General features: G+C 35.7%; 1 protein-coding gene across 6 annotated transcripts in view; it reads right to left on the bottom strand.

The window, feature by feature from the left end:
* Positions 1 to 19,683, bottom strand: part of LOC137250409 (uncharacterized) — a 224,014-nt gene extending 204,331 nt beyond the window's left edge. Inside the window, exons 1-2 of one of the 6 annotated variants that reach the window (XR_010952937.1) lie at positions 18,675 to 19,683; positions 18,048 to 18,239 (exon numbers count right to left, since the gene is read on the bottom strand). Coding sequence is in view for 5 of the 6 variants with exons in the window: in XM_067783150.1 (XP_067639251.1) it covers positions 18,048 to 18,129 (82 nt within the window). In the remaining variant the exon portion in view is untranslated. Of the gene's footprint in view, positions 1 to 18,047; positions 18,240 to 18,516; positions 18,535 to 18,674 lie in introns of those variants that run through there. The other 5 variants (XM_067783150.1, XM_067783149.1, XM_067783148.1 and 2 more) reach the window with 5 other exon arrangements.
* Positions 19,684 to 24,767: the final 5,084 nt, after the last annotated feature.

Genomic DNA, 24,767 nt, shown 5'->3' on the forward strand with positions numbered 1-24,767 from the left:
CAACGTGTTCCCACGTGACACCAATCATCTTTTCAAAAGAAATTTGTAACCAACGCCTCTAACATCTTCCTCTCTCTTTCTCTGGTCTACCCTGTGGACTGCAAGTTTCCTTGGCCTTCCGTTAGTGAATATTGATGACAATTTGTTAGTAGTCGCACCTATTGGATGGGATGAAGCACTGCTACAACAACAGAGACGGGAGGTTCCAAGCCCAGTCCAAACATAATCGGTAAATACTATTGCTAGGTCGCGCACGGTGAACCCTTATATACATACATTATCATCTTAACACAACAACAACAACTTAGAAAAAGATAGTTTCCTTCAAATACTCATTCCCCCTTCCGGCTATACCGTGTATCACATTGTTAGCCGTGTTTTTTTTTTACACGCGTATACGTTTACGTTTATCCCATCTAGCGGCAGTGGCTAAATAACTAGCTAGAAGGCAGGGTGTACCTAAAATCGGAGACACAAACCGCTGGTGGCCATAACGTATAACATATAGCTGAATTAGTTGCGATGAATAGTGAACACGCATAGAATACATAGAATTAGTGTAGAGGGTGAAACAGAGACACATATTTCATTTACATCTGAGTATAATGCGTATTGAAATTTACTAGCACAAATTTTATGCGCAGCAATTTTAGAGGTGTATTTAAAGTGTGACGCTTAGCAGTCCATATAAAGTTTAAGCGTAAACGTCTATAGATGTAAAAAAAAACACAGGTGTTATATACAGGAACAAAAACTATTTAATTTGGAATGACTCATTTCACCATAGATGGCTCTAGATCGTTAGTTGTTTATCTTTCATTTAGGTTGCTGACCCTTTACTCCCATCATCTACTTACAGCGTAATGTAATTTTTTATTGTTATATACTATTTATTTATTTATTTTTTATTTATGTACATACATATGTGTGTTTTTATTTATTTTATGTATTTTATTTATTTACCTTTTCTACTTTGTTTTACTTTAAAGCAATCAACAAAGAAAGGAGGGGACCGCACTTTGTAGAAGCAATTAATGAACAATCGAAAATCCCACAAAAAAAGCAAACAAATTTTCACATCCCTGTTAATTTAGATACATGGATATACGTGCACATACATACAATTATTTACGTTTTCTTTTTCCTCTTTTACTCTCATTTTTATATTCGCTACTGGTATTTGAATCTTCTACCGTCTTTTCGTGGACCTCTCCTCAGTTTGTATACACTTTCTCAATTGAGCTTTACTTTTGCAGTGAATTGTTTTTGATATTTTTGTAGTTGCCACTGACGCGTGTAACCAATGACCCCGATTAAATCGCTGTTTGCGGTTGCTACCCTGCCTTTGAATCGCTCACTCCGAAATTAGTGACTTAACCAATATTTGATATTTAAGCCATGTCGCCGAGTGATTTTTGGTTTTTTGTGCATATAATTTGAATTTTTTTCTAGCACAACAATTGAGCAAACTATTTTAAAATGCTAGTCAGAATTATCTTAAGGTCATATACATACAAAATATCTTAATCTAAAGAATAATCGCGTCGACCCTCTTATAAGTATCTTATAAGTATCCAAGTACATAATGGTAAGTGCGTAAATTTTTAGTTCTTTTAAATTTCAAAACCCCAGAGACGGTGTTCTCGCCTAACAATTGTTTACCTGCATGACTTTCAAGAGGTATCATTTTATCTCTTACTCTCGTCTCCCCCATCCACATTTTAAGCAATCCTCCTCATTAAAAGCTTATGCGAAATAAATTTTAATTTTCACTACGAAATGTTTAACTAAAAAAATAAATTACTCACTTACTTAATTGCCGCTTAACCGTCTAAACGGCTATGGCCGTCCAACAAGGCGCGCCAGTAGCTCCTTCGCTCCGCCAACCGGCGCCAATTGGTCAAACCAAGGGAGTTTAAATCGTTTTCACCTGGTCCTTCCTCCGTTGGAAGGGGGGGGGGGGGGGGGCACCCTCTACCTCTGCTTCCATAGGCGGGTTCCGATAGAAACACTTTCTTGGCCGGATCATCATCAGTTCATCATTAAATCTTCTTCGGTACTCGCCATCGCCAACGCGTAGAGTCCATAAATCTTTCGAAGAACTTTTCTCTCGAACACTCCCAAAGCCGCTTCATCTGCTGTTGTCATGGTCTATGCTTCTGCTCCATATAGCAGGATGGGTACGATAAGTGACTTGTAGAGTATGCTTTTCGTTCGTCGAGAGAGGAGAGGACTTTACTTTTCAATTGCCTTCCTAGTCCAAAGTAGCATTTATTACAAGGTTCATTCTTCGCTGGATTTCAGTGCTGATGTTGTTGCTAGTGTTGATGCTGGTTCCCAAACAAACGAAGTCTTTTACTATTTCGAAATTATGGCTGCCAACAGTAGCGTGGTTGCCAAGGCGCATATGCGCTGACTCTTTGCTGGATGACAGCAGGTACTTCGTTTTGTCCTCATTCACCATCAAACCCATCTTTACCGCTTATTTTTCCAGTTTGGAGTAAGCAGAACTAACAGCGCGGGTGTTTAGGCCGATGGTATCAATGTCATCAGCATATGCCAGTAATTGCACGCTTTTGTAGAATATTGTTCCAGTGCGGTTAAGTTCTGCAGCTAGTATAATTTTCTCCAGCATCAAATTAAAGAAATCGCACGATAGGGGGTCACCCTGTCTGAAACCTCGTTTAGTTTCGAACGGCTCGGAGAGGTCCTTCCCAATTCTGACTGAGCTGATGGTGTTGCTCAACGTCATTTTGCACAGCCGTATAAGTTTGCGAGGAAACCAAATTCAGACATAGCGGCATATAGGAAGCTCCATTTCATGCTGTCGAGGGCGGCTTTAAAGTCGAGAAGAGGTGATGTGTGTCGGTTCTGTTTTCACGGGTTTTCCAAGATTTGGCGCATTTTGAAATCTGGTCGATGGTAGATTTACCAGGTCTGAAGCCGCACTGATAAGGTTCAATCAGCCGGTTCACGGTGGTCTTCAATCTTTCGAACAATACACTTGAAAGGACTTTATATGCGATATTAAGAAGGCTGATTACACTATAGTTGGTGCAATTTGCAGTATGCCCCTTCTTGTGGACTGGGCAAAGAACACTTAGAAACCAATCGCCGGGCATGCACTCGTCCGCCCATATTTTGTTTAGAAGCTGCTGAATTCGCCTTTCCAACTCCTCGCCGCCGTACTTGAATAGCTCCGCAGGTAATCCATCAGCGCCCACGGCCTTGTGGCTTTATATTCCATCATCATCGATTGCGGGATCGGGTTCTTCATCTCTGCGCGGTGAATTGCTGCCTCCATTTAGGAGAACAGAGAAGTGTTCCCTCCATAATCTATGCACTCTCTGGACATCAGTTACAAGGTCGCCGTTTTCGTTCCTACAGGAGTTTGCCCCGGTCTTAAAACCTTCCGTCTGTCGCCGTATTTTTGGGTAAAATTCTCGGGCATTATTCCTGGTGGCTAGCAGCTCAAGCTCCTCGCACGTACGTCTTTCTGCTTCTGCTTTTTTCTTCCTGAAAAGGCGTCTCTCTTCCCTTTTCAACTCACGATAGCGTTTACATACTTCCTTGTTGAGCTCGCTTTCAACGTATCCCTGTAGGCAGCGTCTTTTCTTTCGGTTGCAACGCGGCATTCTTCATCGTAACCAATTTTTTCTTCGGCGGCAGTACGAAGTGCTTTGGAGATATGCTCCCACTGCTCCTGTATTCCTTTAGCATGAGTTGTGCTCTCAGAGAGCAGGTGTGAGAAAGTAAATATGCCTTAATTATGAATGAGTTCTGCCCACAGAAATTCATATACTTTTTCTACACCTGATAGATATTTGAGAGTTGTGGAGGCAACGAATTCACGAGCGAATTGTTCAAGTTGCGCTGCATGCGTTGTCGGTAATTGTTCTTTAAATCAAAACCTACAGAACCCTTTAATTGTTAGCTTTTTTTTTCAGTTAATAAATGTGAACTCAATATGAAAACTTTATTGTCAAGCAGTACTCCCGGCCTGTTACAACAACATCAGAGCGATCATTTTCAACCTTGAAAAGAACCAAGAGTTATTTGAGAAAAACGATGGAACAGGGGCGCCTCAATGGTCTTATTTTCTTTGAATATTCATAACCAGATTGATTTGACTGAGGATGAGACCCTAAAAGATATTTTCCAAAAGCCTGGAAAAATTAATATGGGATGAGTGGTTTTTGGAACACAATTTAAATTGCTTCAAATTCACACATATGTACATTTTTACAAACATAAAATAAAATAATAAATAAATATAAGGCGCGATAAGCTTCGAAGAGATTTTAGGCCGAGCTTCTCCTCCAATTTGCGTCGTGTTTCTTTAAATTGTTCCTAGAAATTGGCGGGAGGGGACCTAATTGTTGTATGCCGACTCCGAACGGCATCTGTAAGGTAGATGACTTTGCCAAACACTGCCAAGGGGCGACCCGGCTAAGAAAAGTGTTGTTCTTATTGAAAAACCTTGTTTCTAAAATTTTGATGTTGCTTGCCTGAGGCGTGAGCCTAGGATCTTTGGTGTGGTAGGCGGAGTACGCTACCATCACACCAGACCACGGTGGCCGCAATAAAATAAAAAAACCGATATCATTTTCCTTCCTGTCACACAACTTTTTTATACTCAGCGTGCTTTGCACACAGGTATATTAACTTTGATTGCATAACGGTTAGTTGCATGGTATAAATAAGTCGAAATAGATATAGACTTCCATATATCAAAATCATCAGTATCGAAAAAAAATTTGATTGAGCCTTGTCCGTCCGTCCATTAGCACGATAACTTGAGTAAATATTGAGATATCTTCACCAAATTTGGTACACTAGCTCATCTGGACCCAGAATAGATTGGTATTGAAAATGAGCGAAATCGGATCATAACCACGCCCAATTTTTATATATATAAAATTTTGTAAAACACAAAAAACCTGATAATTTAGTAAATAATACCCTTAGAATGTTGAAATTTGACATGTGGACTGATATTGAGACTCTTGATAAAATGGGAGTGGCACAGCCCACTTATGATAAAATCAATTTTACAAATATTATTAATCATAAATCAAAAATCGTTAAACCTATCATAACAAAATTCGGCAGAGAGGTTGCCTTTACTATAAGGAATGATTGAAACAAAAATTAACGAAAACGGTTAAGGACTACGCCCACTTTTATACAAAAGATTTTAAAAAGGTTCATGGACGAACAAAATATGCTATATCTTTGCAAAAAAGAGCTTTGTATCAATGGTATTTCATTTCCCAAGTGGATTTATAACAATAAATAGGAAAAACTTCAAATTTAAAAAAATGGGCGTGGCACCGCCCCTTTTATGAGTAAGCACTTTTCTATGGTTCGGGAGCTATAACTCGAAGAAAAATTAATATATCGTAATGAAATTGTGTACACATATTTTCCTTATAGCAGAAAATATATCTAGTAAAAATGGACGGGATCAGTTAAAGACCACGGCAAATTAGATATAAAACAAGTTTAAAAGTTTTGAATCAATGATAATTCACTCATCAACTTTTACTGTAAGAGCAAATGGGGAGACATTTTTGTTTTAAACGGGTGGTGCCACGTGTTATATATAAAAGTAATTTATCTGAAATGAAATGTACAATTGAAGCTCACGCTGAGTATATAATTTTCGGTTACACCCGAACTTAGACACCTTTACTTGTTTAATTCTCAAATTAAATTTTAATTCTCAAGTTCAAATGATGAATGCGTATGGATAAATGCCTGGGAAAAATGAATTTTGGGATCCCCAATACGGGGAAGATGCCTCCTGTTAATCCGCCCCTGGTTTCAAGAACCTAATATATGTAAACCAAATATTTATTTATCCAAGTATTCGGTCACGGTTTTCTGTTCAGGATCACATAAACCTAAAATAATGCATAGGCAACGTCAAACGACGTTAACACTGACACTTCAAACTACCACTTACATAGTACCACTAAGTTTTGTACAATATCTCTTATATCTATACATAGCAACAAATATACCGATAACCTCCGAAGATAATTTAGGCCGAGCATCTCTTCCAATTTTCATCGTGCTCCTTTTAATTTTCCCTACAAATTGGCGGGACGGAACCTACTTGTTTTATGCCGACTCCGAACGGCATCTGCAGGGCATATGAGTTTTCACTGAGAACTTTTCATGGCAGAAATACACATGGAGTGGTTGCCAAACACTGCAGAGGGGAGACTCCGCTTAGAAAAATTTTTTTCTAATTGAAAAAACTTGTTTCTAAAATCTTCTTGTTGCTTTACCAGAGGATTAAACCTAGGATCTTCGGTGTGGTAGGCGGAGCACGCACGGCGAACACCAAGTGGAATATTACATTTTAATTATCAATAGCTTGATCTGAATGCCCCTACTACTAGCTTAAAAAACTAGTTTACTGGAGCAATTTTAGATGATTTAAAAGGTACGTTATACCAATAATAATTTTCTCTAAATTATGTAACTGTTTAAAAATAAGTTTGAATAAATTTTAGAACACCATTATAATAGCCTACTAACTGTGCCATACGCTTTTGAAAGTGATAAAAAAATTAGCAGTACAAAATGTACTTTTTGTCGCGCCCCTGCAGGTTATGTGGGCTTTGAATATACCCGCGGTAGTTATGCCTCTCGTAAAAAGCGGCTTAAATCCAAATTCCATTTCTGGGTTGTGCGCTAAACTTGGGACCTGTCACATAAAAAGCGCTTTCCAATGAAAAATTTCAACAAGCGTCAGAAAAGAACCGGCCAAAATGATGGTAATGGTGATGAGCCGTAAGTGTTGCAGGCTTTGGCTATCTTATTCCAATTTGAGGTCTCTAGCTCAGCTGTATTCAGTTTTGGCAAAACAAAGTAGCTAACGGAAAATGTATACTTTATTGTCAATCAGTATCATTATCATCATATAATAACCTCTCTTCATTCACAAAAGCCACACACAGCCAAAGACAGTAGAACAGCATTTGATACTTTTTCCCAAAATCTTTTATATAGCTCCCAAGCTCCATCAACACAACTTCTTACTGCTTAAAAATTTCTACATTAAAGATAGATTTTAAATAGTTTGATTTCTAATACATTCTTGCTTGTCAGATATTTGATATTAACTACATTAGCATACTAATGAGTTTCTTCACAAAAATCTAGCAGTGAATTGTATGCTATACTATTTTCGTCTTAGCAGTGAATTTTTTGTCAAAGTGAAATGAAACTACCGTTACTTGGTAGGTTTTTAGGAACACGTGAGATATCAATTCTCACTAGAAGTTCGAATTCTTTTCTATTCTCCTTTTCATAAAAATGCCGCTGCTAATCAAAAAAAAAAAATTTTTAGTATTTTAAGTAACTGTTTTAGACATTTACATATTGTCATCCTACGTAAATTCTTTGTGATATTTTTCAATTGATTATACTTCATAGCTTCTCATTAACATAAAAATATCATAAAACCGCATTTTTAGTCGTCATAAATTACAATTTTATTGAAACTCAGTGGCTAATCTGCGCTTTGAAAAAATGTTCTGTAAAGAATATGAATAGGAATATAAATCCTAAATGTTATCAATATTATGTTGCATAATTAATAGATATAAATATTCTTGTTTTAAATGCTAGGACAATGTATTTATTCTTGCTTTCTTTGAGTAGCTATTTACTTTTGTATTAAATATGCATTGTAATGTTTCAGTTTAACTTTATTGGAAAAGGTTTTAAACGTGGCAGGCCCCAAGCCTAGCGCTCAACCCAGAAACTGGCTTTGGATTTTAATCGCCTTTTACTAAAGGCATATCTACCACAGGTAAATTCTAGGCCCTCATAACCCGCCTAATATTTGGGGACCAACATTACAAGCAAAAACATCGTCAGCTTAAAAATCAAACATAAAATAACTTTTGTTAGCAAGTGCTACTTTAGACTGAGTAGGCAATTGAAAAATAAAGTCCTCTCTCGACGAATAATAATCACGCTCTATAAGTTGCTTATCATCCCTGTCCTATGATCAGAATCATGGAGGGTGTTGAGAGAAGATGAGATGGCTCTTGGAGTGCTCGAGAGAAAAGTTCTCCGCAAAATTTATGGTCCTCTCCGTTAAGCCGACGGCGAGTATCAAAAGAGGTATAATGATGAGCTGTATGAGCTTTACGCAGATTTGACGATAGTGCAGCGAATAAAAGCCCAAAGGCTTCGCTGGCGAGGTCGTGTTATGCGAATAGGCGACGACCGGCCAAGAAATTATTTCTTGACACCACCTTCATTGAGCTGGAAGAGGAAGGTGGAGGAAAACATGACCTCCCTTGGTGCTCCCAATTGGCGTCAGTTATCGCGAAACAGGGATAGCTGGCGTGAGCTGTTACGAAACGGCTAAAATCACCTAGGTGGATAAGCGCTAATTAATGATGATGAAATTTCTGTTCAGTTTAAAGAGTTGAAATTATTATTTAAGTTGATGTTAGTACGCAAAATGAGTTTTCCGTGCTACTGCTGATCTACCAAAACTTGATATACCACATAGGCCACAGAAGTGAGTTTTCTGATGCAATAAGAATAACAACAAAGACAAAAAGTAGCAATAACCACTTAAACACCGACAAATAAAATCACCAGTACAAACACAATAATATCACAGCGCTACAAGAACTCCAAAAAAAAAAAAAAAACAAGACTAAAGACAAAGTTCTGCATAACAATGTCCAATAGAGCAAATAACAATGACTTACTTGTTTGCCCTCATATCACTACACATACCACTTAGTTTGTAGTTTTTATTTTGCTATAAAAAAAATTTAAGGCGCGATATCCTCTGAAGAGATTTTAGGCTGAGCTTCTCTTCCAATTTGCGTCGTGTTCCTTTTTTATATTTTTAATTGGCGCGAAGGGATCTACTTGTTTTAAGCTGACTCCGAACGGCCTACGCAAGCAGGTGAGTTTTCACTGAGAGCTTTTCATGGCATAAATCAATCTGAGTGCCAAATACTGCCGAGGGGTGACCCCGATTAGAAAAATTTTCTTCTAATTCAAACAAATTTTTTCTAAAATTTTGATGTTGCTTTGACCGGGGCGTGATCCAGGATCTTCCATGTGGTAGGCGGAACACGCTACCATCACAACACAGCGGCTATTTGCTTCGTTCCAAAACAGGATGTAGCACATAGTAGAGCGTAAGAAATGCTATCACTTCATTATGCTACGGCTCTGCTTTATGCTCTGTTCATGTTCGGAGCCGAACCAGTAGCAGAGCTTATTTTTCGCTGTTAATGCTATCTGACGGTGCAAATGCAAACACTGGTATTTTCTATTAAAAGCCCTAAAACTTTTCTTGGATGTCTTCAATTTGTAACTCTTTAATACGTAAAGCTTATCATCTCAACTAGGTCGGCATTTCTAGGTGATCAACTATGAAAATCCATTAAGTAAATACCCATTCTTTAGGGTTAGCAAGTTCAATCCCAGATTCCACAATACACTATTTGTTCTAGTGCTTGTATTTCTGTGAGTATAAGCAATATCAACTGAGGTGCTCCAATAAGTTGTTGTTGTTGTAGCAGTGCTTCACCCCATCAAATAGGTGCCACCACTTGAAAATTTTCATCAATATCCTCTAACGGGAGTTCAAGGAAGCTTGGAGTTTCAACAAGGGTGGACCAGAGTGAGACTGGTGTTAGGGGCGTTGGTTCCACATTGCAGTTGAAAAGATGGTTGGTGTTTTGTGGGGACACGTAACAAGCAGGAAATACATTGGGTATATGGGGACTGATTCTGGATAAGTAAGAGTTTATCCTATTAGAGAGATGCGCGTCTGCCTGAGCAGGTTATTTTCTTCTACTGCGAGTTTAGGTTATTTCACTTCGAGTATGCAAGCGGACGGTCAGTTGCTTTGCAAGTGGTTATGAGCGTCGCTTTATCTTTACCCCTTGTGCTGCCGGCAAGAGATTTAAGTAGTTTACGTACAATTGCAGATACATGATCGCCAAAATGTAGATCCTGATCCAACATCACACCATTTCTTTTGTGTTGTGAACAAATTCGCCGATAATTTGGCCAGTGACCATGTCTGGTTTCGTTATGCGAAGAAACTGGAGAGATGAGGGTGATAGTCTTTTATTTATTTACATAGCTCATCAATGGGTAGTCTGCGATATGTAGCCCTTATCGTGCTGTAATCAGCGTAGGATATAATAGGAACTCTTTCTGGTGGCCAAGGGAGCTTCGATATGTTGAAGTTAAAAAAGGAGGGTATAGGACACCGCCCTATGGCACCCCTTGTTTAATTCTTCTGGGCTTAGATGTAATATTCCATGATCCACTATGTCTTTGTCAAGGAAAATCTATTCAATATACATGAATACTCCACTAATATTTTGATAGCATGAGACTAAAAACAAAATCGCATTTTTATATCATAAACATTATTATTATTATTATTAGCTTTCTTTTACAAATTATTAGTTCCACTTTCGCTATAGACCTCATAGGGGCAATTAATAATAAACACTTTTGTTTTTCATAAATTACCAAATAAAATTGATTTCTTATTTTCTACGAGACAAAGAAAATCAATTATTGTTACTTTAGTTACGCTGCTGTAAAACAAATTTTAATATAAAAAATAAAATGTTACCACAATTGGAGTATAAATAGGTAAATGCATTTTACTATCAAAACCAATTTAGGATTGGGATATAAACTTTAGATGCTGCCAGATGAACTGAAATACTAATAAAGCAACAAACGACTTTCTGCACGTAATGTTGTAATTAATTAGTTTTATTTCTTTTTCTTTTCATTATTTATTTGTATACAACATTTTAACACGATGCAATGTGAATTTGTTTATAAAAAAAATCAGCAGACAGAGTTCAAAGTAAAACTTTTGAACAGCAAAATTTCGATACGGCAAAACACAGCCGAGTAATGGCAATGTATCAATGCACTATTGAATTGTGGCAAGAGCGCTGCTTACAATATAAACAGCAACAACAACACTGTGGGTGTGCCACATGCCAGCGCCAAGTATTGAGTTGCAGCGTGACAATGCACCATAGATGCTTTGTGGTATAAATTCAAGTTCAAGGCGCAGACAACTTGCCATAGAAATAATAAGTACAAGTAAGCGCTTTGAATTTATCTTTTGGACTCTCATTTAGGAAATAATATACGCACACAATTAAATATAAACCGCTAACAGAACAAGCTTACCAAAGTTGAATATACTCATCGAGTATAGATATATATTTATAAATATGTATGTATGTACCAGTAAATATATAATTATAAGCATAATCAATATAAATCGCAACAACAGCTAGCGAGAGGTAATCATACACCGCTTTTCAATTACATCTTTTGTCGCTGTCTGAACGGAAAGCGTTGCTGTGGAAATCGGATACAATCATTCCAGCTGCATCATTGTTATTGTATACTACCTAAACACCATTGCACACGTTCTGCATACTTTGGTAGTTTGGTAGGTATAATACAATTTTAATGCAAGTTCATATAAATACAATTCTTACAATAGTAGAGATATATACATATATAAACCTTTAAGTACATGAAGAAGGCATTGCGGTGTCTGCGGTGTCACGTTACGTTTTTTGCAGGTGTGAAATTGTTACCGGCAAGTGATGAGTGCGCTTTTTAAATTAATTTTTTCTAATGGAATCTGATAGTAATAGATCCAGGAACTTGTTAAGTAAATTTAACTCTGTTGGTATTACCATTGTTAACAAATACGCTACACGTTTCGCGCCTCAATGCAGACCAAGTATGCTGGATCTCTTTGGTGCAAGTGACACTAGAAATATAATGCATATTGAACAATTTATTTTAGCTGGAATTTCTGACCACCAGTTAATTCTGTTATCTTACGATGTGGAGTTCAGCAAAACTAAAAATGCTGTGAAACCTTTGTACAGGGATTTCAAAAAAAATAAATATGAATTCTCTCCAGTATGAAAGTTTCGCAATGGACTGGCATTACTGCTATCTTCTTCCGCATATTGAAGATAAGCTATCTTATTTAGTAATGCTGATAAATTATTTATATGAAAAGTATGTTCCTATTTCCACTACCAATGCAATTGACAATAAAAAACCTTGGTTCAATAATAGAATTTTAAAGCTTGTGAAAAACCGTAATAATGCTTATAAACACTGGAAGCGTAACCCTACTACTAAGCGGTGGAGAGAATAAAAAAAAGTAAGAAACAAATTAACAACTGATTTGCGTCAAGTCAAAATAATTTATCTCAAAACGAAATTTAATGATAACGTTCCTTTCAAAAATTCTGTGGAAAAATTTAAATTCGTTAGGAATTCGTCCGAAGGCTGATAAAGCTTGCATTATTGATGCAAATTTAATGAACTCGTATTTCATAGGAATAAATAGACGGCATTACCATGTTTTAAAATTTGTTGTAAATCAGAGCTTAGAATGCAACCTCTCTAATAAATTTACATTTGTTTCAGGCACTGAAGATGAGATCGCCAAGTGTGTATATAACATCAAATCGAATGCTGTGGGTGTGGATGGACTTAGTCTACGCTTTTTAAAATTAATATTGCCCTCTGCACTCTCCTCTCTTACACATCTCATAAACTTTGCAATAACCTCATCAACATCTCCAAACCAATGGAAAGTAGCAAACATTGTCCCTATAGCCAATAGCAACAACTATGACTGCCCTCAAAATTATAGGCCTATAAGTATTTTACCAGCTTTATCGAAAGTGTTTGAAAGGTTTATTGCTAATCAAATTACATCTCACCTGAGCAAGAATAGACTGCTGGCTGACAATCAATCTGGCTTTAGAGCTGGTCACAGCTGTTCCACAGCCATGCTCAAAGTAATAGATGATATTCGCCCCAGTCTCGAAGTCAAATTATTTACATTAGATTTTTCTAAAGCTTTCGATACTGTCAATAACGATATATTACTTTTGAAGCTGAACCATTATTTCGGTTTTGACTCAACTTCAATTAAGCTTATTAAAAGCTACCTCTCGAGCAGGCAGCAACAAGTTCAGTGTGGTGAAGTAGTTTCTGAACGTAGTAAAATTCCGTCAGGGGTACCTCAAAGTTCAATCTTGGGTTCTATACTATTTACAACTTTTATCAACGACATCGTTCATTGCTGTCAAAATTCGTCAATACATTTATATGCTGACGATTCTCAGATTTATTTTTCACGCCCAATAGGACTTAGGGAAGATCTTGTCTTTAGGCTAAACGAAGATCTTGATAAAATAACAGTTTGGGCAGAAACAAATGGCTTTTGCCTCTTGCTCTGATTGTGCTTCAAATAAGCTATTTGAAAATGTGTATGGAGATTTAGACTACGAATCTTAAAAAACTAACAACGTGGCAAGATTCATCTATTTTAAAAGAAAGTTTGACCACATTTCAACATACTCAAAAAATATAATTGGATTTAGCATAGAAGTCTATCTATCCGAAATGTTTTGTGTTTATATAAAATAATTAAATTTCAACAACCTAGATATCTTTATGGGAAACTAAAATTTGTATAATCTTCGCGAACTCACAACATCGTATTCCCCAGGCATAACACAGTAGCGGCTTCTAGATTATTCTTTGTTAGTGCTGTGAAATTGTAGAATTCTCTACCTATTCCAATAAAACGCATTAAGTCATATGGATGCTTCAAAACGGCAGTAACAGATCTTTTCAAACACAAACCCTCTCCTCCTGTTAAACCTACCTATCTACCACGCCGGTGTCGTATTGTCTAAAACTGATGTTAGTTTAAGCTTAAATTTAAGAAGAAAAATTTTAATTAACCTCGTGAATATGTGCAATGAAAAGACTCCAAGTCTTAATGTACTTTAAGATAAATAATAATAATAATAATAATAATAAAAATGCATGATTTCCCTAATGCAAGAGTTTTTGAGTATTTTCAAAATATACTGAAGGAGAGCGTTTTACTCAAATACTTATAGAACAAGTAAGGGTGTCTAAGTTCGGATGTAACCGAACACTATATACTCAGCGTGAGCTTCGATTGTACAGTTCATTTCAGATAAATTATTTTCGACATAACACGTGGAACCGCCTATATATAAAAAAAAATATATCTCCCTCTTACAATAAAACTTGGTAAGTTAAATAGCATTGATACAAAACTATTTTTCGCTAAGATATAGCTTATTGTTCAAGTCTACGAACTTTTAAATTTATTTTATATAAAAGTAGGCGTAGTCCTTAATCGATCTCGTCCATTTTTTCTAGAAATATTTACTCTATAAGGAAAGTATATGTACCTAATCTAGGACTACCCAGTAATTTTTCTTTGAATTATGGCTCCTGAAATATAGAAAATTGCTTAGTCATAAAAGGGTCTGTGCCACACCCATTTTCAATAATTTGAATTTTTTTTCCTATTTTTTTATATAATTCCACTTGGGAAATGAAATATAATTGATTTAAAGCTCTTTTTTTGCAAAGATAGATCTTATTTTATTAGTCCACGACCCCTTTAAAAATCCATTATAAAAAAGTGGGCGTGATCCTTAACCGATTTCGTCAATATTTCTTCGAAATATTTCTTATAGTTAAGCAAGCCCTCTGCCGAATTTGTTATGTTAGGTTTAATGTTTTTTGATTTATGATAAATAATATTTTTAAAATTGATTCTATCACCAATGGGTGGTGCCACGACCACTTTCAAAATGTTTTTAAAATTTTTGTCATGAATATCAATATCAGTCCACACATGAAATTTCAACATTCTAATAATCAGGTTTTTGTGTTTTCCAAAATTTTATATATTTAAAAAGTGGGCGTGGTTAATATCCAATTTCACTCACTTTCAATGCCACACTATTCTGGGTTCAGATAAGCTCGTATACCGAAATTGGTGAAGATATCTCAATATTTCCTCAAGTTATAGTGTTAACGGACGGACAGGCCGACGGGCAATACTCATCGTTTTTCCCATTCAAACTGACATTCTGTAAAGGGGGGATGTGTGCGCATATCACCTAATATGGAGCTTATAGCCACCTTTGTCCATGCCTAACGTATTGATGGACTTCGATTAATTTTTGAAGACAATGGAATTGTATCTTAGATTCTTGACCCATTTTAGGACTATTTAGGAACATTTAACTCCAGGCTCCTGGAAAACTTTAGAATTATTTATAGGATCACTTCGGAACCATTTCCGTGCAATTTTGGGAGATTTCAGGTTCACCTCTGGATTATTTCAAGATCATTTCCGAAATCATTTCGAGACTATTTCACGACCAGTTTTAACCAGGAGCCCAAATTAATATACTTTTTAAAATAAAACTCCTAAAAAAGTATTTCCGTACTATGAAACGGCTAATCTAAATGAAACGAATATTCTCGTACAGAATATTTTGTTTTTTTCAACAGAAAGCGGTCATCAAATTTCAGGGCAATGTCTCAATTTGAGCAAATTTTATTGCGAAAAAGCTGGTGCAAGCTATCTATGGCAAATTAAAGGAATAATAGAACAATGAGTTTTTGTTATGGCTTTTCGGTGACAAGTTGCTAATGAGATAAATGAAAGAATCGATTGGTAAAAATTCGATTCATTTAGATATGCCCTTCCTTTGTTATGGGGCCGGATTTTACTTTTATTTGCGGATTTTTTTGTTAAAAGTCCGTAATATAAAAAAGAAGCCTAATCCGTCATGAACCTGTCACTTTTCAAAACCTTCTCTCCCGGCAGTGGGATTTGAAGTCGCAGTCCTGCGGTAATGAATCTGTTTTTTGTTATTAATATTAGAGAAAAATTACAAAATTTACAAACGAAGATGGTCACTAGGATATGTTTCTGAAGTTCACTTCTTCATCAGCTAACTTATCGTGAGCTGAGTATTGAACAAGAAAACTCCAACATTCATACCTTTTACTGGTGTTAAGGCAGATGCCTCTATCCACCCAGCCAATTAGAATGCCCCGATATACGCCTTGTAAGTTGTTTCTAATTATTACCTTTTTGCTGCTATTCCTTTTATTTTTTGGTTTTCTAATCCGTATTTTGTGAGTGCTTTATAAGCATTGCTTTGTTTTTTTTTTATTATACATGACAATTTTAGCAAAATGAGTGCTTAAATTTGGTAAAACGTGATTATTTGCCACTTGAATGATTGTCTGGCTGCCGTATTAGCATCTTAATGCAGAAAAATCTACTAACTGCTTTATTGGCTGTCTGTGTGAAATTAGTATAAAAGGAGGGTTTTGCGCTTTTCTCTTGAATATAGATGTGAAGCCCCGAAAGTTCATTCCGAATTGGCACTTCTTGACAAGATTGGATTTCTAGATACACACTGGGTTTTTTCTGAATCTTCAAAATTGTTCCTGCTCGCTTAGAAAGAAATTTCAATCGAAAATCAAAAACAAATTAAAAATCTGGCTTCATTTGTTTTTGTTTTCTGATTTATACTTTTTTTAAGCGAGCATAAAAAGTTTCAAAGCTTTAAAAAACACCCAACTGTTATAATTTTTATCTCTGCTTCCCAGAATGATAAAATTCTTGAGAGTTTTTAGTTTATACAGTTCAATCGAGTTTATGGCTTATCGAGTTTCAGTATCTCCTTTTTTTCGCATTGTCGAAAGCCTTTTTGTGAAGCCGACAAAGGATCGTCACCTTTTGATTCGCTTATCATAAGTATTTGCAAGGATGTTTCGTATCCTTGACATTTGGTTGCTAGCAGATTCATGTGGCTGGAAGACATATTGAAAAGCTCGTTCCTTAATCTGAAAATGTCCGCCAGTAACCTGTCGGTTTCGGGCAACGTCCGTCGTTCCCGAAGCGGTGAGACATTCCTAATCTTACCACTGGTTAATCCAGGCTAGATGAAATCCTAAACTGTACCTACTGGTGTTAGATAGGAAATTTTTTTTGTTAGGAAATTTTTTCTCCCAGTAAGCAGGTGCGCAAATCGAATGAGAAATAATCAGCAGTATCTCTATAAATCAAAGCGATAGAGAACAATCCACATCCTGAAAATTCATTTACGGTATATCCGAATTTTCTTCTTTATTATTATAATGAAAATAAAATAAAAACTGTAAGCTTTTATATATTGGATTTCTTACAAATAAGATAAGCATAAGCAAACTCATTTTTGTTGAAAATTTCAGAAGGGTAGAGTTATTGTGTGAAACTCAAGAAGTAAAGGAACTTGTATCCATAACATTAAAAATACTCATAGAAAATTTTCAGGAGTGTCGTTGAAATAATTATTATCTAGTAATGCTATAGCCTTAGGTTTTATGATAATAATACTTTTGAAATAAATCCATCAAGATAGCAAAAAAAGGTAGATACTCATTGTACCCATACAAAAAGCTCTATTAAATTTACTGCCCCCCTACCCTTTCTGCTGACGATCGGGTGGTTTATGTGGTAGGGCACAAATTGTAAGAGTTCGAATCTTGGGCAAAAAAATTGTGCCTTTTGGTCTTTACCCCGACTATAAACAGGAACCTTGGGTATAACTGAACTATAGGACAATCTATAGTTTTGTTTTTATTTAGTTGCCTGTAAGAAAACCTTAACACAATAGCTATAGGTCAATGCTACTTTCGGGGTTTAACAGTAACACACATGTATATATATATATATATATATATATATATATATATATATATATATATATATATATATATATATATATGTCGACCCAGTGGGTTAGAGGGCTTAGAATATACTTACAGCAGGTATGCCTGTCGTAAGAGGCGACTTTAATAACAAATTGTTTCAAAGGGTTGTGTAGTGCAAACTTTTCAAGGTGTTGTCAGCGCAAAATTTAGCTTCTCCAACCCAATTGTAACACTCTCCTACCCGTGGCGAATCCTGTTACTTTAACAGCCGAGTCTCTGGCGACCCCAAGCTTCTCATGGATCTAGGGGGTGGGAGAGCGTTATGGCCTGAAAACTTCATGTGGTCATACTAAGTCGTTCCGGAGACTTATAAACTTATAAGTATTTATGAAAGTAGTAATCTAGAGTATTACACTCACCTGTATTTTGTGCATCGATGCGTGCGTGATAACCCAATAAGCTAATAATCACTAGCATCAGCTGTGTACGTATATGCGGCATTGCGATTAGCTTGTTGTTGTTTCTTAATCGTCAATTACTGCTTGAATATAAAATCGTTTTAAAAATGTAAAATTTCAACAAATATTTTCACTTATTCGTTCGCTAAAACACTATATAAACAACAAACAAATTTATTAAAAAAATAATAATAATAATTATAGTAGTCAAAAGTTAAATAACAAAAAACAGAATAGCATAAATTTTTTAAATTTAGTTTTGCAATTTTTTTTGGTTTTATTTTACTGCGCTAAAAATTGTATATACACTTATTTCTTAACGGTATAACACTATACTCAGTATTTTTTTTTTATTTTTTTTTTGTTATTTTTTAACTACTTCTTTATTTAATTTTTTTTTTTGCATAAATCATTTAGCAAATTTTTTTACTTTTTTTTTTATTTTTATGCTCTAAGCCACTCAGTTTTTATTGCGGCTGGTTTAAATCTTAAAAGACATGGCGTACAGGTGAAGTTGGCAAACTCGTAGTGGTAAGTATGTCACCGTTACACGCGGTGACAACAAAAGCAGCAACAAAAAACATTTACAAATGCAATGATTGCGAGTTTCAACGTTATTTTTTCATATATTGTTTCCTTTCCTTTTTGCTGTTTTGCTTTGCTGCTTTTTCCAACTTTCTTCGAGATGCAGTGTTGCGAAGTTATGATTTTTATTTTTCGTTTTTTGTTAATTATACATATAGGTATGAAAATTTCTTCCTTTAAATATATATACTTGTATATAGACGTTTACATGTATAGGTGTACATATTTAAAAATAATTGCTTGTTTCTTGAGTTAGAAATTTGTTCAGAAATTTAAATATTTTAATATTTCAAATTTAAATTTTTTTGCAAATTACTTTTTTCTTAAACTTTGTTGATAGTAATCCTTTTGAGCACCTGCGCTCTTATTTACTAGATTTTCTTTCTTTATCAAAATACCACACTTAATGTTAAAATTCCATTTCAATTATTTTTGATTCACACACAATTAAAAAGTTAAGTTTTGCAGGCTTTCTTTTGTTTATTTAAATTAATATTTCCGTTTACGCATGCGCACCCGATCGTTTATATCACACGACTAAATCGATCATCAAAGCGTATTCACCGCGCTTACTTACACAGTAGTTTCTCTCGGATTGTTAGCTAGTGGCCAGAAGATGTGCGCACTCACAGTATTCATGAGTGACTGCACTGACGCAACGACAGTCAAAGCGTACCGTAAGCAAATTATGACTACAAGAAAGCGAAAAAAAAAATCAGTCATCAAGCGGAAATAAACCTCGGCAGTAAAAGTTAAGCGCAAGCGTTACAAACAACCGACATGTTTAGGTGGTAAAAGTTAACTGAAAATTGCTACCACAAAAAGTGGCCATTGTAGTGATATTCCGCTCTTTGTGTGAATGCGAAACTCTGCTGTATGGCAGTTGTATCAAACTTGGCTTAAATCGTCAAGCTATACTCAAACGCCAGCGGAATACTTGTTTGGGCATTCAAACATGTTGGTATTGTTTCATGTCACTTTGTCCCATATTTATCTATGTATATCTAATTAACCTTCAGCTGAGTGTTTCAGTTTTCGAAGCATTCCTAAAGATTTCCATTTGAACTATTATCGCTAAAAATAATTTCTTTCATTTCTTGCTTATATGTGCTCAGCGTTTGCTTATAAATTCCCAGAAGCTTTAGGCTTTAATACTTCGACCATTTCTATATGGTAGCGCCATCTTTATTAACCTTGACGAAAAGAACGGACGAGGGAGTAAACCTTACGAACTTTACCAATTCGCTCACTCGTGATAACAGTTAACATAAGCATTAAGACGTGTTTGCTTCATGGAAGCACCAATAGCCGACGAAGTTGCGAAGGTATGCAGATGCAAGCTTCCAAAGACGGCTTGGCACTTGAATGGAGAAATCAGTACAGAAACGGTGAAGTATTCAATTGAAACTTAAGTTCAGATGTCACCAACTCATCACCTATTCGACTATCTTAGCTGATATTTAGATATACATAATTGTTATGACATCCTTTGCTGGTTAGGATTCACGTGCAATGGTGGATTTATAAGACATACATGCCAAAAAAAATTACGTTAGTAGTACGTTCTCAGTAACAAATAATCTCTGATGCACTTATTGGTAATAGAACTACATACCAATTGCTATTTCTTTCAATAGATCGGGTTCTTGCTGTGGTATGACTCACATTTGTAATATCTTAGATCCAGTAACCTGTAGGGGAAAGTACAATCAAGGAGCACAATGGTGTGCAAATTTGCTGCCAGGATCTTAGCTTCTCGATCAATTAATTTAGACAGAGTAGCTTCAAAGATAGGTACCGCACTATTCAACCGAGAAGCTATACATGAAACAACATTTTTAAGCGCCAAGCGAGCAACGACATCTACAAGGAGGTGGACATCGCTGTCAAATTCTGCTGAACGAGCGTCACATTTGCCAAAGGAAAAGTGTAATTTTACCCGAGAGGTGGAAAATTTGTTTGTACAATTTCGATCTGGATACTGTCAAAAGCTAATCGCTTATCCATTCTAGATAAATTCCTACATATCATTCCCGCATATATATATAAATATAACACATCCGACTCCATTATCACTCTGGAGTTTTCGCGATTAAAAGGTTTTTTTGGAATACTATTGGATTATTCCAAATGCAATGCTATGTTGCTATTGTTGTTGTTACTGTAGCGATAAGAACACTCCCCGAAGGTTTTGGGGAGAGTTATCGATGTTGATAGTTCTGGTAACAAATACCATTAAGGTACCAGCCCGGCTGTTTGAGAACGATTAAATATGACCACATTGAACCTTCAAGGCCATTCCGCCTCCCTACCTCCTAGTTACATTAGGAACTTGGGTTCGCCAGACCCTCAGCTGCTAAAGAAATAGGACTCGCTAAGGGTAGTTGAGGTTGACAATTGGTTTGGAGAAAGGGTTGCGCTATACAACCACTTGAAGCATTTTGGGTATTTTAGTCACCTCCTACGACAGGCATATTCTAACCCGCTGGGAGGATCCTATCCCAAGGTATATTTACCGACTTCATATAAAATGAAAAGGGTTTGATTTATGACCGCATATGCTGTTAATTTTTTGGCGCAGTTCTAGGCAAAGCTGAATAAAAACATTAGTTTCGAAGAGGATACTATAAAACTCTTTCAAGAGCACGGTTGAAATTTTGAAAAACTGCAATCTTGATGAAATTACCGAATGCCCCGTTTACTAAGAAAATTAAAATTAAACATTTGTTTGAATTAAGAACGTAAATAAATGATCCGTAAAAAACAATAGCAGAATAGTACCGAAGTTATCATTTAAGAAAGGCCGCTATGGTCCTTTGAAAGTTTGTCACTGAGATAGAGAAGTTCTTCAGCAGAACCCTGAGAGGTGACCTTCTTAAGCAAGTTCTGGAACAGGCTGTTTTTGAAAAATGTACTCAGATACAGCGTTTCAAAATAGCTGCCAAGATAAGGTGATATTCCATTCAGTTATAGAAGTAGTCTTGATATTGTTAGAGTGCATGCTGAAATATTCCATAAAACAATCTTACAGTAGCTGCAACATTATATTCAAACAAGAGGAAAATAATCTATAAATATTTCCAAAATGAGTATCGATATAATTCTGTGAATAATGAGATAGTTCCGAAATCATTCCACACCAAATACTATTTTCGTCAGTTAAGACCGATATGATCACGACATAGTCAAGCAATAGTCATATGTTGATCTCTGAAACAGTTCTGAAATGATACCGAAAACAATTATAACATTTTCGAGGAATAATTCCAAAATAGTCCCGAAATGATACCAATAAAGCAATAAAGCCATCTCAGATCATCCCAAATGGAAATAAGTTTTAAAGAAGAGAAGAGAAAATGATGACAACATAGATATTTTCACGACCGTTAAAAATTTTACCGAAAAGGGTAGAAAAATCATTCTAAAGAGTCGCTAAATGTTTAGGAAATCGTGTGGTTTTGCAGAAATTGTGTTTTAGTTTAGTTTCAGGAATTACTTTGAGCAAATAACGAACACAGTCCCCAAAGTGATCCAATTATGATCCTAAAACAACCGAAAATTATAAATATATATATATATATGAAAACAAAAATAGCGTCTCTTTCTATTTGCACCGTGCTCCTTTCAATTTTTCCTACAAATTGGTGGTACGGCATCGTTAGGCAAATGAGTTTTCATTGAGTGCTTTTCATGGCAGAAATACACTCGGAGTGCTTGCCAAACACCGCGCTTAGAAAATATTTTTTCTAATTGAAAAAAAATTGTTTTTAAATTTTCGATGTTGCTTTGCGGTAGACTTGAACCCAGAACCTTTTATTTGGTAGGCGTGAGACTTGAACCCAGAACCTTTGGTTTGGTAGGCAGAGCACGCTACCACCGCACAACGGCAGCCGACATTGATCTCAAAGTTGTCCCGAAAATAGACCCTCGTTGTCGATGTATATCGGAACTATTTTACGTCGTCCCTTGTCAAATTTGGCTTGGAGTGAAACCAGTTTCGGCTTTGTGTTATGCTCACGGAAGTTTTTGTTTGTAGATTTCAATGTTTTCACTTACGTTCAGACGTTGGCCTTTTGCTTATACTTGAAAAACCTTGACGGTTTTATTGATGTTTGCTGGGGTGCAGTTATTTTCGTCCATGGCGAAATATATATTAAAACTCTGGTATGAAAGTGGTATTCAGTGTTTATTTATTGTTACCTCTAAAGTGTTCTCTGAACATCATTTGAGAGATATACAAATTATTATAGATATGTCAAATATATCTGATAATATCTGGACATACAAATATTAATTCTTAATTCTAATACAAATAAATAACTTCTAGTAACCTATTGATTGAACCAGCTAACTTAATTAACTGAAAATATTAGAAGTTTGTTAAATATGCAAAACCTGCAAATTCTCATTGCTAGCGCCCCAGCAAAACGTATAAACAATTAGCAATATGAAAGACTTAAACAACGAACCCGTTAAACTCGTTCATGTTCACATGAATCAAATATTGATGTTAAATCAAGTACAAGTATTTATTAGCGTGTTGCAAGTGCACAATTAATTGCAAAATAATCATTTCCTCCCCTAAAATATGTGTGTGTGTAATGTCAATTGCCTACTTTTTCACTCCCCATATTTAATTCAATTCGCAGTTTGAGGCAAATTTCGGAAGCAGTTGCGAGGTGTTGCAAAATATATATTTTTTGTTGTTGTTGGTTTTTATACTCAGTTGAGCAGAGCTCACAGAGTATATTAAGTTTGATTGGATAACGGTTGGTTGTACATATATAAAGGAATCGAGATAGATATAGACTTCCATATATCAAAATTATCAGGATCGAAAAAAAATTTGATTGAGCCATGTCCGTCCGTCCGTCCGTCCGTCCGTCCGTCCGTCCGTCCGTTAACACGATAACTTGAGTAAATTTTGAGGTATCTTGACGAAATTTGGTACGCAGGTTCCCGAGCACTCACCTCAGATTGCTATTTAAAATGAACAATATCGGACTATAACCACGCCCACTTTTTCGATATCGAAAATTTCGTAAAACCAAAAAAGTGCGATAATTCATTACCAAAGACAGATAAAGCGACGAAACTTGGTAGATAAGTTGAATTTATGACGCAGAATAGAAAATTAGTAAAATTTTGGACAATGGGCGTGGCACCGCCCACTTTTAAAAGAAGGTAATTTAAAATTTTGCAAGCTGTAATTTGTCAGTCGTTGAAGATATCATGATGAAATTTGGCAGGGACGTTACTCCTATTACTATATGTACGCCTAATAAAAATTAGCAAAATCGGAGAAGGACCACGCCCACATTTAAAAAAAATTTTTTTTTAAGTACAATTTTAACAAAAAATTTAATATCTTTACAGTATATAAGTAAATTATGTCAACATTCAACTCCAGTAATGACATGGTGCAAAAAATACAAAAATAAAAGAAAATTTCAAAATGGGCGTGGCTCCGCCCTTTTTCATTTAATTTGTCTAGGATACTTTTAACGCCATAAGTCGAACAAAAATTCACCAATCCTTTTGAAATTTGGTAGCGGCATAGATTTTATGATGATAACTGTTTTCTGTGAAAACGGGCGAAATCGATTGATGCCACGCCCAGTTTTTATACACTGTCGTTCGTCTGTCCTTCCGCATGACCGTTAACACGATAACTTCAGCAAAAATCGACATATCTTTAATGAACTTAGTTCACGTACTTACTTGAACTCACTTTACTTTGGTATGAAAAATGAACGAAATCCGACAATGACCACGCCCACTTTTTCGATATCGAAAATTACGAAAAATGAAAAAAATTCCATAATTCTATACCAAATACGAAAAAAGGGATGAAACATGGTGAGGTAATTGGATTGGTTTATTGACACGAAATATAACTTTAGAAAAAACTTTATAAAATGGTTGTGACACCTACCATATTAAGTAGAAGAAAATGAAAAAGTTCCGCAGGGCGAAATAAAAAACCCTTAAAATCTTGGCAGGTATTACATATATAAATAAATTAGCGGTATCCAACAGATGATATTCTGGGTCACCCTGGTCCACATTTTGGTCGCGATCTGGAAAAAGCCTACA

Source organism: Eurosta solidaginis, chromosome 4, assembly GCF_040869045.1.
Source record: "Eurosta solidaginis isolate ZX-2024a chromosome 4, ASM4086904v1, whole genome shotgun sequence".
NCBI lineage: Eukaryota > Metazoa > Arthropoda > Insecta > Diptera > Tephritidae > Eurosta > Eurosta solidaginis.